The sequence below is a fragment of the Camellia sinensis genome, chromosome 10 (assembly GCF_055761805.1).
Source record: "Camellia sinensis isolate YWXY chromosome 10, ASM5576180v1, whole genome shotgun sequence".
NCBI classification, from domain to species: Eukaryota; Viridiplantae; Streptophyta; class Magnoliopsida; order Ericales; family Theaceae; genus Camellia; species Camellia sinensis.
In genome coordinates, this window is record NC_138970.1 from 119,292,662 (window position 1) to 119,311,928 (window position 19,267).

The 19,267-nt window shown below is 38.7% G+C and overlaps 1 protein-coding gene across 3 annotated transcripts in view; it reads right to left on the bottom strand.

Annotated features, from left to right (window-relative positions):
- Positions 1–760: 760 nt before the first annotated feature.
- The window catches only part of LOC114318743 (aminopeptidase M1-like), a 29,941-nt gene continuing 11,434 nt past the window's right edge, over positions 761–19,267 (bottom strand). For 2 of the 3 annotated variants that reach the window (XM_082892154.1, XM_082892152.1), the window contains 12 exons: positions 19,123–19,239; positions 18,905–19,018; positions 12,251–12,433; positions 11,755–12,100; positions 11,551–11,672; positions 11,366–11,463; positions 3,403–3,580; positions 3,217–3,331; positions 3,060–3,127; positions 2,880–2,954; positions 1,322–1,399; positions 761–1,117 (listed from right to left, as the gene is read on the bottom strand). In XM_082892154.1, the coding sequence (XP_082748280.1) occupies positions 932–1,117; positions 1,322–1,399; positions 2,880–2,954; positions 3,060–3,127; positions 3,217–3,331; positions 3,403–3,580; positions 11,366–11,463; positions 11,551–11,672; positions 11,755–12,100; positions 12,251–12,433; positions 18,905–19,018; positions 19,123–19,239 (1,680 nt within the window). In that variant the 3' untranslated portion in view covers positions 761–931. The remainder of the gene's footprint in view (positions 1,118–1,321; positions 1,400–2,879; positions 2,955–3,059; positions 3,128–3,216; positions 3,332–3,402; positions 3,581–11,365; positions 11,464–11,550; positions 11,673–11,754; positions 12,101–12,250; positions 12,434–18,904; positions 19,019–19,122; positions 19,240–19,267) is intronic. The other variant, XM_082892153.1, reaches the window with a different exon arrangement.

Below are 19,267 nucleotides of genomic sequence, written 5' to 3' on the forward strand. Positions count from 1 at the left end.
GAGAAGATAGACACAGAGATGAGTATGGTCTGTGAAAAAGACACAAAATGGATACACAATAGTCTCATCTTTTGGAAAGACTTAAATTTGTTTTCAATAATTTTAACAATGCTAAAATAGCATGAACAATTGAAAATACTCTAACATGTCATATTAAAGCTTGCCTAAATGACAAGAACAAAGAGATGGTCTTACCAAGTCGAGGGATGCTTTGACTGGACAATTAATTTGGGAAAAATAACAAATCGGTAAATTTCTTTTGGAAAAGTTAATTTCCTCATTAACTTTTGGTAGTAGCCCTAATAAATTCCAATCTACTGTGTCTGGCTATGTCCTTACCATGTTGAATTGTAGTTTCATCCCTAGATAGACAAGAACGGAATCGTAAAAAAATAAAAAACCTAACCATGTAGGAGTCACCTCTGAGGTTAGTAGGAATTCGAACCCACAATGTTGATACTAAGTACAGTTCACCCAAACCTAAAAGGCTTGTTCTACCAACCTTCTGTGCAGCCTAAATAGTTGGCCCTAGGAAGAGTTAGGACCTTGGATATGATACCCAAGATCTTTACTCTCAACCAAACCCTTTGGGTTGAACAGAATTGTAACCATTAACCATATCACCATTTGACTCATTCAGGAAAACAAAGACTAGGCACTGAATGAATGTCAAAACCGACTGACCTTAAACATGCAAGAAGACAACCTCAAGGAATTGGAAAATTAACAAACACCGTGCAAGCTATATTCAAAAGGATACAAAATCAAATTACGTTTAAGTATTAAATTAAAGTGTTGTTGGCTGATAATGATCCATTTTCAATATGTTCTTATTCTCGAGCAGTTGATTTTTGTGTTGTTAAAGTACTGCTCTGAACAACACATCCTTTAATATCCAAGTGAGTTGAGGCAGGCTAAACAAAACCGTCTCCTAGTATTTCCTGTGTGCTAACTCTTGTACAACCTCTGCTAGATGTTTCTCATTCTGAATGCCCTGAACCCACTTCGCATTAATGTGAACCCGCTCAACACTCTGCTTCAGGGTCCTTGAAATTGAAGGCTTGGCACGGCTGGCAAAAAACTCCTCCACTTCAGATGCTTTCTCGGACGAAGAAAACTAAGACAATGGGAAAAAGGGATTGGGTGAGGAATCAAATATCACTCATACTTTAATATATATGCGAATTGATTAAAGGGATAAGATGTGTACTCAAATAAACAAATAAAAAAAGGGAGTTCAAGGAACTAAGTGTTTGGAGAGATAGATACATAGATAGATAGAGAGAGAGAGAGAGAGAGAGAGAGAGAGAGAGAGGCAAACCGGTGACACAATGGCACTGATAAAGCGGGTGATTAAAAATCCAGAACCCCAAGTTTTTGAGATGTGATCCCAATTGTCCTGTATCCCAGTCATTAAAAGAAGGATAAACCATAAGATGACAAATATACATTTTAAACTTCTCTGTAGCATACCTCCAGTAACAACTCGTCTAAAACTAAAAATGTCACTACTAATTGATGATACTGTCATTTTCCAATAAGGAAATAAGTACACTGTAAACCCTCAAAACACAATACATGTTCTTGATTAGAATATAAAAATAAAAGGTGTAGCAAGAACGAGTACAAACTACAAGACGAAACAAGAAAATGATTCAAGTCACATTACAGGTTTTCTACAGAAAAGCTTCCTTATTTTTTATTTCCAACCTTCTAAAATTTCTCTTCAAGAAAACAACAAAAGGGACTTTAACCTCAAATGGAGAAATCAACCAAGTTGTTGGCCTATAATGGTCATAATGACATCATTTAACATAAAAAATTTAGTCGTAGCTGTCTTCATTATTTAAATTTGAAGATTTCCATGGTTGCTCCAAGCTATTCTACATAAATATTCAACCTATTCCAAGTTTGAAACTTGATAGAGGCAATGGCCTAAAGAACTTCCAACAGAATTCACCTTAGCTGAAGTTATTCCAAGTAAATTGTTACACCTATTCCAAATTTGATACCACCTGCAGCTCTTCATGGAGAAGTTTACTTCCCTCTAGCCTCACTAAGCCCTCTTACCAAATCGCTTCATTTTCAACCTTGGGCATAAAATTCAAAGGGTTCATTGTGTTTACCCTACCAATGATTTCTAATCGCATGAAATAGCACTTGAGCTATCTTTCAATAAGTCAAATATTCTAACAGGGTTTAGGTTTAACGAATGAGACTACTAAATACAGAGCCAGATGGAGGAAAAACTTTTGTATCATTTATAGTATAAATCTATATACTAAGAAGCAGACACTTTTACAGTATATATATCTACAACAATGCTAGAGGGCCACAATTTTTGTGGCCACAATGGCTCAAAACTGTTAAAACGACGTCGTTTTGGCATGTTTTGCACCTAAAACGACGTCGTTTTGGCAGTTTTGAGCCATTGTGGCCACAAAAATTGTGGCCCTCAAACATTTTCCATATATATATATATATAAGGTGTCACTTTCCTTGCATCATGGTAAGGAATATATCAATTTTGAGATTGAGATCTTCCCTAAGCTCTATACTTTTGAGTCTTAAATCTGCACTGATTATCTTTTTCGTGGCTGGATCTCTCTCCTAATCACTCACTCCCCTGGGTCTCCAATGTTTTGCCATGACCACCTACTCAACCTTTCCACACATTCTCCTTACATTCACTCACCTTTTTTTATTTATTTATTTTTTTTATTTTTTTATAATTTCTGTTTAAAGCACTTTTTCCAAGTTTCATGTTGACTCATTGGAATGTTGTCCTTCTACAATATGTGAATACCATGAAGGTTATAACTTTAAGCCAACAATTTTTCTGATAGTGTTTTATCAAATAAATATAAGATCAAAATTACCTTCAGCCACCTCCAAGCAGTTTCACGCCCTTCTATATTAACATGAATTCCATAAACAGCATCTTGGCTGCGAACCTAAATAAACAAACCAGCAAACAAACTCAGCACCATCAAGCTTCAAGAAATCATGGCTTATATATCCTTCATCATAATTAATGTGGAAAACAAAAACTAAGATACCTCAGGAGACAACAAAAAGTTGAGAACTTCAAGCACAATATCTGGATCTGAACAAGAAGCTAAAGAACCTAAAAACATTCAAGGGAGTCTAATTGTGAAACTTGTACTAAAGATATATATATTTCAATTGTCATTCAGACAAACAAATTGTTTTTACCTAGAATTCGTGTTTTCTCCTGGCTCTGGTCAGTTTCTCTGTAGACCTTCAAAAGTAATTCATAACCCGACCTATTTGATGTGCTGACATTTTGCATCACCGCCACATATGCTGCCTGCAAAATGAAAGGTACACATGACAGAACTCCAAAAATAGATGAATTCAAAGTAAACTGTTTTTATGTACCTTTCTCATGTCAGGTGGGAGAAGTGGTGTATTTTTATCATTTAAGAATGCATCAAAACGCCTCCTTGCTTCATTTTGTGTAATATCATGTCCAAACTGGGCCAGGGCAGTCAAAAGCTCCCCTCTCAACATGGCATCTAAGTGGCTCTCACCTTGTTTAGGATCCCAACCAAGTTTTCTGAAAAGACACTTATATCATCAGAAAATTAAAAATAAAAGAAATAAAAAGGTGAAAACTAATTTTGCATTGGAAAATTGAACAGTGCATGCTCTTAGGGTCTATAGTACAAATCAGATAATTGAGATAATCATATAAACTACAGTAGCAAAGCTGGTTAGAATCATAGATCAGTCACTAAATGCATGCATCAAATAAATGCCATCAATAACAATGCCTGACAACAGAAATGCCTATATGAATCTGGCATAAAACTTGGCTTATAATAACAATCTTATAAATTTCATAGCAGAGTGTAGATTTAATTGTTCAAAAGTTTCAAAGGACCCGAGGACATTCCCAATGCAATATTGGAATAATAAATTTTGCTTCCATTCTTTTTTTTTGAAATCTTTATTTACAGATATGAATCAAGTAATCAGCATCATTAAACTCTTCTATTCAGTGACATATCATGTCATCTACAACCCAATTTCTATTTGGAAAAAAGAACACCACAATAGTAACTTTCTATTATTTTCTAGTAGCCCTCTAATTATTAGTAAATTTTTTAGATTTATTACTTCCAAAATTGTTCTAATGTGATTAAAATATTTCATAGATTTTACTAATCAATATATATATTTATCATAGTTATTAAAGAACAGACACTTGAAGTTAGCCTTCTAACGACTTCATAGTTATATATGGTGATCTTGTTGAGCATGAAATTGTACTTCTGCATGACTTCAAAATGTTTTTCTCTCAATGATTCCGATCCTACAAACTATAAGAGATATAAATATCAATAAACAGTGAATAATAAAAAATTATAGGGTCCAAAACAAGACCTAATAATGAATAATATCTCATCTACATCCTGCATGCCAAATATCACATGGATCTAATTCATAAACTCAAATAAATATGTAAAACGATAACTTGAATTGGAACAATGTATGTATGGAAGAGCCACTAGCCTCCAATCTAACTGATATTTAGTATATCATGAACATGGCAAGTTCATACTTTAATACAATTGAACATTAGTCCTAGAGAAATAGAAGCCCTACATAGAATTGAAGAGGTGTAAGAGCAACTCCACAGTAGTTTAGTGTTGAGGAGTAGTAGTGCTAAAATAGTACAACACATCATAAAGAACACACTCTAACAGTGTAGTATACTGTGTGCTAAAATAGCATTAAAAATTGCATCTATAACATTATAATTAGAGTTTAAAAGAAAAAAAGAATGTGTTTTCCTTCCCTTTTGTTTGGTTAAGCTAGAGAAACGAAAATTCTTTTTTTTTTTATTTTTCTCCTATCATGTTTGGATAGACTACATACAAGATAAGAAAATAAACTATTACAAGTAATATTATTAAAATAACCATTTATGTTTTTATTTCTTTAGTACCTGGATAGAAAAATTGGTAAAATAAAAAGTTTCTTATCACTCCATTTCTTTTCTCTCCCAATCTCTCCATTGGAGAGATTCAAAAAGTGAAATTTAAGAGAAACCAGATTCATCACCTAAGATGAGTCTGAGGGTTCAGAAGTTTAGTTGAAGTGTCTGAGAATTAACTATAAAGCATCCGATATTATGAATTTAAAATGTTGCTTAATTAAGATATGTTCAAGAAGTGTCGGGCACGCTCTTAGGAGTGTCCACAAAGTGTCGTGTCCAACACAACAACCTCCTCCATAGAAATGCCCATGCTTCTTAGGTCTAACCCTTACAAGCGTCTAGCATTTTCCTTCTCTTCTTCATTGGTATTGAAATTGTGTTTGTGTAAATTTGCCTAATGAAGGGTCAAGCACCTCTTTTCTTCTACTTCTTCATGTAATTTCATTTTCAAGATGGAGTTGATATTATGAGAATTTGATTGTGCTTGTGTAAACTTACCTAACCCTTGTGAGGGTTAATCACCTCTTTTCACGATTAACCCAACCACGATGCTTGAGTTACTATTCCCAACCCTCAAAAAGTGTATTTTGCAACTCCACAATCATATCCAATACATTACACGCCCAAATCAACCCTAATTCATGTTTATTTTAAAAGAAATCAATACTTAGGGAACGATGAGACAATCACTCCCTTATATATTAATAATATGAAACGTACAATAGAAGCCTCAAGGCACAAAAGGAGATTACAACTAATGACAGAATAATAAATCAAAATAACAAAGATATTATTCTAATACTCCCTCTCAAGCTGGTACAAAAATATCTCTCATGCCCAGCTTGCTAAGAATATCATGGAACGGTTTACTTGTAACTCCCTTTGTGAGAATATTTGCCAACTATTCTCCAGACTTCATAAAAGGAGTACATATAGTGCCAGTAGTGAGTTTCTCCTTGATAAAGTGACAATCAATTTCAACATGTTTTGTTTGATCATGTTGAACTGTATTGTGAGCTATGTTGATAGCAGCCTTATTGTCACAGTATAGCCTCATAGAGTCTATCTGCTTAATTCCCAGATCACTCAATAGTAACTTGATCCAAAAAACTTCACACACACCTTATGCCACGGCTCTAAACTCCGCCTCTACACTAGATCTAGCTATCACATTCTAATTTCCTCCAATAAAGGTATAATACGCCGATGTGGACCTTCTATCAATTACTGATCCTGCCCAATCAACATCTGTATAAACTTCCACACTAAGATGATCATGTTTGGAGAAATAGAGGCCATTTCTAGGCAAAGATTTTAAGTATCTAAGAATCTACATAACTGTAGCCAGGTGTGCCTCATGAGGAGCATGCATAAACTGGCTAACTGCACTAACCGCACTAACCGCAACAGCATTGTCAGAATGTGAATAGGATAGGTAAATGAGTTTACCCACTAGTCTCTGATAACTCCCCCTGTCAACAAGAATTCCACAATAATCATCACCAAGTTTCTGGTTTGGCTCTAGCGATGTGTCACAAGCTTTACTTCCAAGCATTCCAATTTCTTTTAATAGATCAAGCACATAATTCCTTTGGCAGATGGAGATTCCATCCTTAGACCGGGCAACCTCAATACCTAGGAAATGTTTCAAGTTTCTCAAATCTTTGATTTCAAACTCATTTGCCAAATACTCCTTCAACTGAGAAATATCTTCAACATCATCTCCTGTAAATACTACGTCATCCGCATATATAATGAGAGCTGTAGTCTTACCATGTGAGGAATGTTTAACAAATAGAGTGTGATCAGCTTGACTTTGTTTGAAACCATATCTAAGCACTGCATGGGTAAATCTCTCCAACCAAGCCCTTGGGGACTGTTTGAGACTATATAATGATTTTTAAAGCCTGCACACCTTACCCTTTGTTTCAAAATCTTCAAAGCCAGGAAGAATGTCCATATACACCTCTTCTTCTAGATCACCATGTAAGAAAGCACTCTTCACATCAAATTGGTAAAGTGGCCAATCCAGATTAGCTGTCAGAGAGAGGAGTACTCTTACTGAATTCATCTTAGCAACTGGTGCAAATGTTTCTTGATAATCTACTCCATAAGTCTGAGTAAAACCCTTTGCCACAAATCGAGCCTTATAGTGCTCAATCGAACCATCTGCCTTATGCTTCATAGTATACACCCACTTGCATCCCACAGTTCGTTTGCCCTTAGGTAACTCTGTCAATTCCCAACTATTATTCTTATGAAGTGTTTTCATCTCTTCAATCACGGCATGTTTCCACTCAAGGGTGGAAAGAGTATTCTGAAAATGATTAGGTATACTAATAAAGAATTTTTTTGACACAAAGGCTCTATATGAAAGAGACAAATTAGAATATGATACAAAATTAGAGATGAGATGTTGAGTACAAGACCTCACACCTTTCTGGTGGGCAATAGGAATATCAAGATCTGTGTATTCAGGGTTATCAGGGTTATCAGAGTTACCTAGACTCTCGTTAGTTGAAGGAGACAGTAGTGGAAGATCAGGAGAAGTGATCTCTTGGATCCAAGTAACCTTCTGTCTTTCTTTGTCCTTGACATAAACTTTTCCTTGATCCTTGAGTGTATCAACTTTTGTATTCCTAATAGCTGGTTCACATTGTGGTTTTCACGCTATATCCTCAACAATTGGTAAAGGTTCAAAAATAGGTAATACTCTTAGGCTTCCCTGAAGGGATGACTGGGAAACCGAAGGGGACAAGAAGTAGGACTGGAACTCAAAAGAATGTGACATCCATGGATACAAATCACTCACATGAAACAGGATGATAACACTTATACCCATTTTGAGTATGTGAGTACCCAAGAAAGACACGTTTAAGAGAACAAGGATCCAGTTTACCACGAGTAAGGGAATGATTGTGAACAAAGCAGACACACCCAAAAACTTTGAGGGGAATAGAAGACATGGGCCGAGAGCTGAAGAATACCTGAAGAAGAGTTTGCTTGTGTAACACTTGAGTAGGAAGGCGATTGATAAAATAGACAACAGTGAGGACAACGTCACCCTAGTAAGACTGAGGCATATGCATAGAAAAAGTTATGCAACAAGTTATATCAAGAATATGACGATCTTGCGTTCCACAATCCCATTTTGCTGAGGGGTGTTGGTGCAAGAAGTATGATGAATGATGCCAAAAGTGCTGAAATATTGTCCTAACCCTAAATCAATATACTCACCCCCTTATCAAAATGTAGAATTTTTACAACAGCCCCAAATTGAGTGCACATCATCTTGATGAAAGGTTTGGAACACAAAGAAAACCTCACTCTTTTCTTTAAGTAAATACACCCAAGTAGTGTGAGAAAAATCATCAATGAAGGTGACAAATCATTTATGGCCTTTTAATGAAACAACACAAGAAGGACCCCAAACATTAGAATGAATCAATGAAAAAGGAATGAAACTTTTATTAATATTTGGAGCAAAAGAAGCTCGATATTGTTTGCCAAGTTGACATGACTCACAATTAAACTCAGAAACATTATTGTTCTTAAAAGACGAAGGAAACAAATGCTTAAGTAATAAAAAGATGGATGTCTCAGACACCGATGCCAAAGCCAAATGCCGTCTTGGTGGTTGGAGACTGGATGGTATGATAAGCCATGTGATCTGCCTGATCCAAGATGTAGAGACCATTCTCTGCTCTACCACTGCCAATCGTCCTCCTTGTTGTAAGGTCCTGAAAAAGACAGTGGTCAGGAAAAAAAGGTCACACTACAATTCAAATCCTGAGTAAAATGACTCAATGATAGAAGATTAACAGAGAAACTGGGAACATGTAAAATTGATGACAAAGGTAAAGAAGACATAGCATCGATTAAACCTTTCCCAGAAATAGAAGAAATGATACTATTAGCAATCCTAACTTTGTCCTGACTTGAAAAGGGCTTATATTCCAAAAAAATGTCATAAGATCCAATCTTATGATCCGAGGCACCAGAATCAATAATCCAAGGCAAAGCTTTATGAGATAGGAAAGCATTTGTGGAAGAGGCTAAGTTACCTGAATGGGCAAACGAAGAGGAAGATGCACTAGTAGGAGTTGTGAAAGTCCAGTGGTCTAGCAAGTGACGTAGAGCATCCTCAAACTCAGAAGAAGACATACCAGAGACAACATTAGTAGAGCACAATTAGAGCAGAATCATGTGTATTAACCGCACTAGAATGATGAGCGCATGGATTAGACCCACGCCTCTAGACTGTCTAGAGCAACCCCCTCGACTACTAGCATGGTCACCATGATCCCCAGATGGAGTACCATGAAGCTTCCAACATGTCTCACCAGTATGTCTAGGCCGGCGACAGTAGTCATAAAACAAATTATCCTTCTCAAAAGAATTGCAAGTACCACAGTACAGACGATCTCCATCTCTAGAAGGAGCAGAGACTAAGGCTGAGCGCTTGATGGAGGCAAGAGGAAGCATAGCTCAGCGGTGACTTTTCTCATTCTGAACATAAGCAAATTCTTCCTAAAGGAAAGGGAGAACATCCATACCAAGAACATGACTCCGAACAAGATCAAACTACACATTGAGACCCTCTAGGAATTTGAAGACCCTCTTCTGCTCAATGAACTTGTGGCACCCCATATAATCGGTTGGGCAAACTGGTTTGTAGTCCTGAAGATGATCCAAATGTTTCCACCCATTACTAGGGAAGGTAAAATACTGAAGGATGGTCATCTCAGCTTATACCGAGCGCTCCATTGAGCGGTGTATCTCAAAAGTCTGAGAAAAATTCCCTTTTCGGGAATAGGTAGCAGCCACAGCATCCCAAATGTCCTTTGTTGTATCCATAGATAAGTAACCCCCCCCCCCCCCAATATTCGATACCATTGAGTGGATAAGACACCCCTCCCCCCCTCCCCCTCCCCCTCCCCCTCCCCCCAATATTCGGTACCATTGAGCGGATAAGCCACCCCATAATCAAGGAACTAGTAATTTCCAATTGATCATAACCAAGATCAATAATGCTAGGTGTTTTGATTCTCCCATCAACATAACCCATCTTCCCTTAGACTTTTTAAAATAAGCGTCAAGACTTAATGACCAAGCAAGATAGTTCTGACTATTAAATAGAGAGGTGATAATTTTAAGGCTAGGGTTAAGGTTTTCGGATATAGTAGCCATAATGGGACTCCCCCTATAAATGGTTGGGAACTAGTGGTGGATTCACTAGTAATTTCAGCCATTGTAGAATGCTACTATCTAAACAAAACCCTGCAATAATCACTACTACTAGAAGAAAGGAAAAATAACTGGGATCAACCCACCTAGAAACAATCACAAATCATGGAGGGAGAGGTAAAATCATGCAATACTGAGTAATAGTGCCATATATTGACCCCCCCCCCCCCCAAAAAAAAAAAAAAAAAAAAGAACTGATAAAACTCACGGGTCAATCAAAACAAATATTTTAGGAGTCCCAGACCAACAATGATTGCAATGGGTGAGAGACAAATACTAGACAAGGACTGTCAAACCATAGAATTGCTTTTTCGGCACTGGGTAATGAAGTAGGAGAGGTGAAAAAGACCAAAGGGGCTGTCGGCTTGCCCAAGGCAGACTCTAGGAGAGCCGAAAGAGCCAGAAGGGCTGTTGGCTTGCCCTAGGACGACTGAAGGAGGGCCGAAAGGACCTGTGAAGCAGTCGGCTGGACTTGGGTGGCTATCGGATGATGGTGGGTGACTGTCGGAGGGATGGATGGTGAGGTAAAAGCCATATTGCTCCGATACCATGTTTATTTTGGAAGAAATCAAAACTTAGGGAACAATGAGACCATCACTCTCTTATATGTTAATAATATGAAACGTACCATAGAAGCTTCATGGCACAAAAGGAAATTACAACTAATGACAAGTAAACAGAATAATAAATCATAATAACAAAGATATTATTCTAACAATTCATTCTCCTACCAATTAGCCTTGAATATTAAACCCTAAATTACTTACCGTTCAAACCCTTAACAGCCACGAGTCCGAAAATCCAGGATGCTGCCACTTTTAAAATCAAACCAAAGAATGCATATTCATCTCTTAACCCTAGAAACCTTCTTCTCCCTCTTAGAAGCTTTCTACAACCAAAACCCACTACAATACCTATTGTAGGCAGCATTAACTCAAATTTTCTAAAGCAGCCTTGCATCAAGATGATCTTGCCCCTTGTGTGTATAAATATGTATATATATATTTTTTCGGGGGGGGGGGGGGGTGTAATGCAACTAACATCTCGATAACAATTAATTTCTGCATGGCTTTATATTGCCTAGTGTGTTCTAAGATTGCCCTAAATTCTAAGATGAAGCTCACCCAGAAATTCATAACATAAGAAACTTACTGTGTAGAATACTGGAACAGGCTAATGAAAAATTGTTTAATGTACTCCAGCAATTCAGGAGCAGCATCAGCTGCAATTCTTTCAATTTTGAAACTTATCTGTGAAAACAAAATTTTGAAATTAGGACCAAAGGCTAGGTTGAAGGGTTGAATGAAAATAAAAATGCATAATATGGTGAGCATTACGCTAATCAAGTTAGACAGAACAGTGTATTCAAGTTCCTCCCTGTAAGCACCCATCAATGTAAGCAAGGAGGCCAAAGGCTGCTGGCATGCCACACATAAGGCATACAAATCATCCAAAATTCCTGTTGAAAAGAATACCTTAACATTAACTACTCTTCTTGAACGTTAAAATGATAAAAGTACAAGTAAAAGCAATAAAATTACCAAATCTATCTGTTGCAGACAAGCATTTGGTCTCAATTGCATGTCTAAGTCTGCTTGCAAGCCCTTCATCATATTTCACCCTATAGAAACCTGCCTGGTCCACATTAAGTTTTATCCAAGCTCTTGTCTCCACAAGGTTATCTTCTTCTTTTTTAAAGCAGCAACAAAAGAATTTTATTAAAATATCCACAAGGTTATCTTTGGAACCAACGAATTCCTTTACATCCAGAGTTTCAGATTTTGCTTGCAACAGAAAATTCTTGCAAGTATCATATGAGCCACAACATAACGTTATTGGAACAATCCATTGCCCATCCTCATGGGAACCACTCAGCAAGAATTGCGACTGCCATTAAATTATATACATGTCATTAGAATTACCTCAAATTTCCTATGAAGTTCACACATGATGTAACAAATAAGCTTTGCAGTCCAATCAAGAGATGTACGTTAAAGGTTCTAATTTCAAACAGAAGTCAATGCAGTAACAAGGAACCTGCTCAAACTCCAAGTATTGATCTTTGAGTTTGACAGAGACAACGGGGTAACCCTTTTGCTTTGTCCATGAATTCATTAGATTGTTCACGGGTTCACCAGATTCCTCTTCAAGGACAGTCCACAAGTCTTCTGTCTTTGCATTTGAGCAAGCATATTTTTTTATGTATGAAGCAAGTGCCCTCTGAATGTATGAGGAAATTGTTGGCATATTATAATCACCGAAAGTCTTAGTATTTTATTAGCCGAAAGGCTTGGGTCTGTAATCATTGTGATACCCTCAGGGATCATCTTGTAATTGACTTTGTTTGTAAACCCTAATCTTCATGTATAAATAAGGGGTGATATCTCATCATACCCTAAGCTGATTATTCAAAGCTTCATGGTATCAGAGCTAAACCTATAGGGTTTCGGCTCACCCTCGTTGGCAGACCTATTCACCAACAATACTCTAGGGTTCGAAGCTTACCTGGGTGATCTGCCTTAGCCGTCTTCCTCAGTCGCTCTTCCTCCGTCGATCTCCTCAACCGTCTTCCTCAGTCAATCTCCTCATCTCCTCAGCTCTCTCTCTCTCTGTCGCCATCGTCGCCCATCATCGACCATCGCTAGCTCATCGTCCCCGTCGCCAGCTCATCGTCACCATCGTCGGCCGTCAACTCTCTCTCTCTGTTCGTCCTCAGCTCGTCTTCCTCAGCCGTCTTCCTCGTCGACCTCCTCTGTCGATCGTCACTCGACCGACAGCACAGCAGCTTGGCGACCTCCTCCAGCCATTTCGTCGCTCGTCTTCTCTGTTCGTCTTCTCTGCTCGTCTTCTCTGTTCTCTGTTCGTCCTCTGATCACTGTGGTCTATAAATATATATATATATATATATATATCTATAACTATATATATATATCCGGCTCTGTTTATATATATCAGGATATATAGTTATATATATATATAAAGACATGTATAAATAAATCAATTTACAAAAAAAAAAAAAAAAAAAAAAAAAAAAAAAAAAAGAAAAAGAAAAAATAAATAAATAAATAAATAAAATAAAATAAAATGAAATAAAAAATATATATATATAGATAAAAAAAAAAAAAAAAAAAATCATCATTTCTTAATTTTTTTGTTATGACTTTATAGTGGTCATTGTGCCTGTTATCTCACTACCACCTTCCGGGTTTGTGATTTCTACTAGTTTGTTGTGGGTTTGGTAGTATTGTATTGTATCCATGACAGATTCCACTAGTGTGTCCTCTTCGTCTCAAACACCAAAGAGTGAGAGTCTCATTCTACCTACTACCATGACTGAGAATCCCAACCCTAGTCTGAAAATCACCACCTCTCTATTTAATGGTCAGAACTACCTAGCATGGTCTCAAAGTTTGACTTTGTTTTTGAAAAGCAGAGGAAAGATGGGGTATGTTGATGGCAGGATACAGGCACCTAGTACCACTGACTCAGGTTATGACCAATGGGAGATTACTAACTCTTTGATTATGAGTTGGCTTATCCATTCGATGGTTCCAGAACTTGGTGAGGGCTACTTATCTATGGAGACTGCCCAGGACATTTGGGAGGCTGTGGCTGTTACCTATTCCCGCAAAGGAAATTTTTCACAGGCCTTTGAGTTGCGTCGCTCTATTGAAAGCACACTTCAGGGGGAGCAGACTGTTCTTCAGTACTTCACTTTCCTCACCAACGGCTGGAAACGCCTTGACCACCTGGAAGACTATAAGCCCGTTTGCCCTACTGATTCTGTCGGGTACAAGAAGTTCATTGCTCGGGAACGGGTCTTTAAATTTTTGGCCGGCCTAAATATGGAGTATGATCCAGTTAGGGGTCGAGTTCTGAGTATGGACACCCTTCCTTCACTACAGGAGGCATTTGCCTATGTACAAAATGAGGAAAGTCGTCGGTCAGCTATGATGTCCCCTGTCTCTACTGACCGTTCCGCATTACTGTCTACTCCTCGAGATGGCCTCAGCCTGCCTCCTCCGTCTGCTGCTAAGGAGTCTGTATTCTGTGATTATTGCAAGAAGCCGCGGCATACTCGTGAGACATGTTGGAAGCTTCATGGGACTCCATCTGGGGGTCGAGGTGATCGGTCAGGTTCTCGAGGAGGTCGGTCAGGCCACTCTCGAGGACGTGGTTCCTATTCCCGGGCTCATCAGTCTAGTGCCGTGGATACCCTTGATTCTAATTCCACTTCTGTTACCCAAGCTTCTGATACTGAGTTGGAGGATGCTTTGCGCCAATTGTTGGACCGCCGATCTTCTACTGCTCTCAGTACCGCTTCCTCGTCCTTTGCCCGCTCAGGTAACTTAGCATCTGTTCCTTGTGCTTTCCTGTGTCATACATCTTTGCCTTGGATTATTGATTCTGGTGCCTCAGATCATATGTCTGGCTCCCCTGATCTTTTTTCTGCCTATAAGCCCTCTTCAGGTCAGGACAAAGTTAGGATTGCCGATGGAACTGTTTCTTCCATTTCTGGAAAAGGTTTAGTCCAAGTCACTCCCACCATGCATCTATCTTCTGTTCTCCATGTTCCCAAGTTTTCTGTTAATCTGTTATCCTTAAGTCGTCTTACCCAGGATTTGAATTGTTGTGTGACGTTTTTTCCTGATCATTGTCTTTTTCAGGACCTTGTCACGGGGAGGACGATTGGCAGTGGTAGTGCAGAAAATGGTCTCTACTTCCTAGATCAACCGGACAAACTTGCTTATTCTTCCACCGCGTCTTCTACTACCCCCGCTGATGTATGGTTGTGGCATCGGCGTCTTGGGCATCCCTCATTTCATTTACTTAAGCATTTATTTCCTTCTAGTTTCGCAAATCATCATGTGTCTGACTTTCTTTGTGAGTCTTGTCAACTTGGAAAACAACATAGAGCTTCTTTTGCTCCCAGTTTGAATAAAAGCTTAGTTCCTTTTTCATTAATACATTCTGATGTTTGGGGTCCCTCTCGTGTTCTGTCTGTGAAAGGTCATCGCTGGTTTGTTACATTTATTGATGATTTTTCTCGTGCTACTTGGGTGTATCTCATGAAAGATAAGAGTGAAGTTTTCTCTGTGTTTCGCACTTTTCATAAGATGATTTGTACTCAGTTTGGGGCCACTATCAAAATCTTTCGTTCTGATAATGGCGGGGAATACATAGATTCTGGGTTAGGAAACTATTTCTCTACTCATGGCATTATCCATCAGACCTCTTGCACCAATACCCCTCAACAGAATGGGGTGGCCGAACGCAAGAATCGGCATCTTCTTGACATGGCTCGGTGCATGTGTTTTTTTATGAACGTGCCTCAATCCTATTGGGGCGACGCTGTTCTCACCGCTGCCCATCTTATTAATCGTCTCCCTACCCAGGTCTTGGACAAACAGGCTCCGCTTCACGTCCTCCTCGGTTCTCAGTCCTTGTTTTCTATTCCTCCCAAAATATTTGGTTGTGTCTGTTTTGTCCATAATCACTCTCCCTCTCGTGGTAAGTTGGACCCTCGCTCCCTCAAGTGTGTTTTCCTTGGTTATTCTCCTACTCAAAAGGGGTATAAATGTTACCACCCTTCCTCCCGTAAGTGGTTTGTGTCCATGGATGTCACTTTCTTTGAATCCCAGTCCTATTTCTTGTCCTCTCCGGTGTCCCCGTCCTCATTTCCGGGGGAGCCTTGGTGTGAAGTGAGTCCTGTGTCTCCTCTGGTAGAAGTGAGTCCTGTGCCTCCTATAGTAGAACCAGTTATTCTTGCACCCCCCTCTTCTACTGGAACTATAGAACCCACTGTCACCAAGAATAAGGATGGGCATGTTTATGTCCGGGACATCGACAGAAAACAAGTTAACTGGATACAAGGGACTGTTTCTGCTACTCCACTGCCATCTCCTGCTTCTGATGAGAGTCTAGGTAACTTTGAATCTCGTGAGTCCATTGATCTTGATGTTCCTATTGCCAAAAGGAAGGGTGTGAGATCTTGTACTCAACATCCTATCTCACAGTTTGTATCATACTCTCATTTGTCATCCTCATATAGAGCGTTTGTGTCCAATATTTCCTCTGTTAGCATTCCTAACCATTTTCAGGATGCTCTTGCTATCTCTGAGTGGAAACTCGCCATGATTGAGGAAATGAAAGCACTTAGAAAGAATGGCACTTGGGAATTGACTGAGTTACCTACGGGCAAACGACCTGTGGGCTGTAAATGGGTATATACTGTAAAACACAAAGCAGATGGGTCTATTGAGCGTTACAAGGCAAGACTTGTGGCAAAAGGGTTTACTCAGACATATGGCATTGATTATCAGGAGACCTTCGCACCCGTGGCTAAAATGAATTCAGTCAGAGTACTTCTCTCTCTCGCAGCTAATCTAGATTGGCCGCTTTATCAGTTTGATGTCAAGAATGCTTTTCTCCATGGTGACCTCGAAGAAGAAGTATATATGGACATTCCTCCGGGTTTTGAGGATCATCAAACAGAAGGGAAAGTATGCAAACTTCGGAAGTCATTATATGGTCTCAAACAATCTCCAAGGGCTTGGTTTGAAAGATTCACTCAGGCTATGTTTAAATATGGTTTCAAACAAAGTCAGGCAGATCACACATTGTTTGTGAAACATTCCTCATGCGGTCAGACTACAGCGCTTATTGTTTATGTAGATGACATAGTTCTTACAGGCAATGATAGTGAGGAAATACCTCTGTTGAAGAAATACTTAGCCAAAGAATTTGAAATCAAAGACTTGGGAAGCTTGAAGTATTTTCTGGGAATTGAAGTTGCTCGCTCTAAGGATGGGATATTTATCTCACAGAGAAAATATGTGCTTGACCTGTTGAAGGAAACTGGGATGCTTGGCTGCAAGGCATGTGCCACCCCACTGGAACCCAATCAAAAATTGGGAGATGATGCAGGAGGAGAAGTTGTGGATAGGGGGAGCTATCAACGATTAGTGGGTAAGCTCATTTACCTATCTCACTCCCGTCCTGATATTGCTGTTGCTGTCAGTGTAGTTAGTCAGTTTATGCATGCTCCTCATCAGATTCACTTTGAGGCTGTCATGAGAATCTTGAGGTATCTGAAGTCTGCTCCTGGTAAGGGTCTGTATTTTTCAAAGTATGACCATCTTCGTGTAGAAGCCTATACAGATGCTGACTGGGCCGGGTCAGTAACTGATCGGAGATCAACGTCAGGGTATTGCACATTTGTCGGCGGCAACCTAGTTACTTGGAGGAGTAAGAAACAAAATGTGGTTGCCAGGTCAAGTGCAGAAGCTGAGTTTAGAGCTATGGCACAAGGTGTGTGTGAACTTTTATGGATCAAATTATTGTTGAGTGATCTAGGTATTGCTCAGACGGACTCCATGCGGTTATATTGTGATAATAAGGCCGCCATCAACATTGCTCACAATCCCGTTCAACATGACAGGACAAAACATGTTGAGATTGATCGCCACTTCATTAAGGAAAAACTCACTAGTGGTACCATTTGTACTCCTTTTGTTCAGTCTGGTGAACAACTTGCTGACATTCTCACCAAGGGAATTGGGAATAAACCGTTTCATGACATATTAGGCAAGCTGGGCATGAGAGATATCTTCGCACCAGCTTGAGGGGGAGTGTTGGCATATTATAATCACCGAAAGTCTTAGTATTTTATTAGCCGAAAGGCTTGGGTCTGTAATCATTGTGATACCCTCAGGGATCATCTTGTAATTGACTTTGTTTGTAAACCCTAATCTTCATGTATAAATAAGGGGTGATATCTCATCATACCCTAAGCTGATTATTCAAAGCTTCAGAAATCACCCCCCAAAAAAAAGTATGTTACTGTTCAGATAAAATCAACAAGTAAAGAAAAAGGATTAGACTCATAATGCAAGGAACAAGTTTATTAAGGGACTCAAGCAACACTGAAAAGCACAATAAAATCAGCAATGAATAACAGTATTCTTCTCATTTTCTTCAAGAAATCAACAAAAGCAGGCATCAGTTATTATCTTACATACGCTTCTGTCCTTAATAGACCTCTGTCAATCAAATTCGAAAGATATGTGCAACTATAATGATCACCTATGTCACACAGACTTGGGGTTAATTAACCATGTTCGCTGAAGGTCTTAGCACCAAATCCTTCAAATTCCTAAACCTTAGGATACAAAGGCATAGCCAAGAGTTGCACGTCCAAAAAGTGAATTTATATAATTGCTGAAAAAAATAACCAATAACAAGGTGCTAATGTATCCCGACACTCACAAAACTTCCTTTGAACAGGTGGTGGGCAAATACAGTTTGCTGATTTTTTTTATTTATTTTTTTCTACTATCTGTTTTTGGCCTTATGTGATATATGTTGAGGTAGAGATAAAACAGGAAGGACGAGAAAAGGAGAGATGAAAGGGGGACAAAAAAGACAGAAGAACTGAGAGAGAGAGAGAGAGAGAGAGAGAGAGACGGCAGGGGATAAGAATAAGAGGAGAGAAAATGAGAGAAGAGATATAACACGAGAGAAAGAGGCTAGGAAAGAAGGGAGAAAAGGGAGCTCTTCCAATAAGTTATCTACCTTTATATAATGAGGAGGAGCAGGATCCTACCAAAGCAATACAGAAGAGTACCAAACTAAATGCGAAAATGTTAAGAATTAAGGCAAAATGGCATACTAAGAAACCAAAAAACCAACCTGAAAACATTCAGGACCAAGATAACTTTGCAGCATGCGGATAACAGATGCACCTTTCTTATAACTAATAGCATCAAATATTTCATCAATCTCACATGCATGATTTATCTCCACCTGGAAAGAAAAATATGCTCCAAATCAAGCTTTGGGTATACATAATTCTGAATAATAAAAAAATCAGAAGTAACAATACTGAATCCTTTAAGTAGACACCATGCCTCAATGGGATGTGATTCTGCAAGCCCATCCAACCGAAGGCCCTCAGTACTTTCATCAAGAAATTGTGTCCAAATTTTCCATTCTGGAAACAAGCTATCAGTTGCTAAATAGCTCACCTGGACAAAAGAAGCCCTTTCTTACACA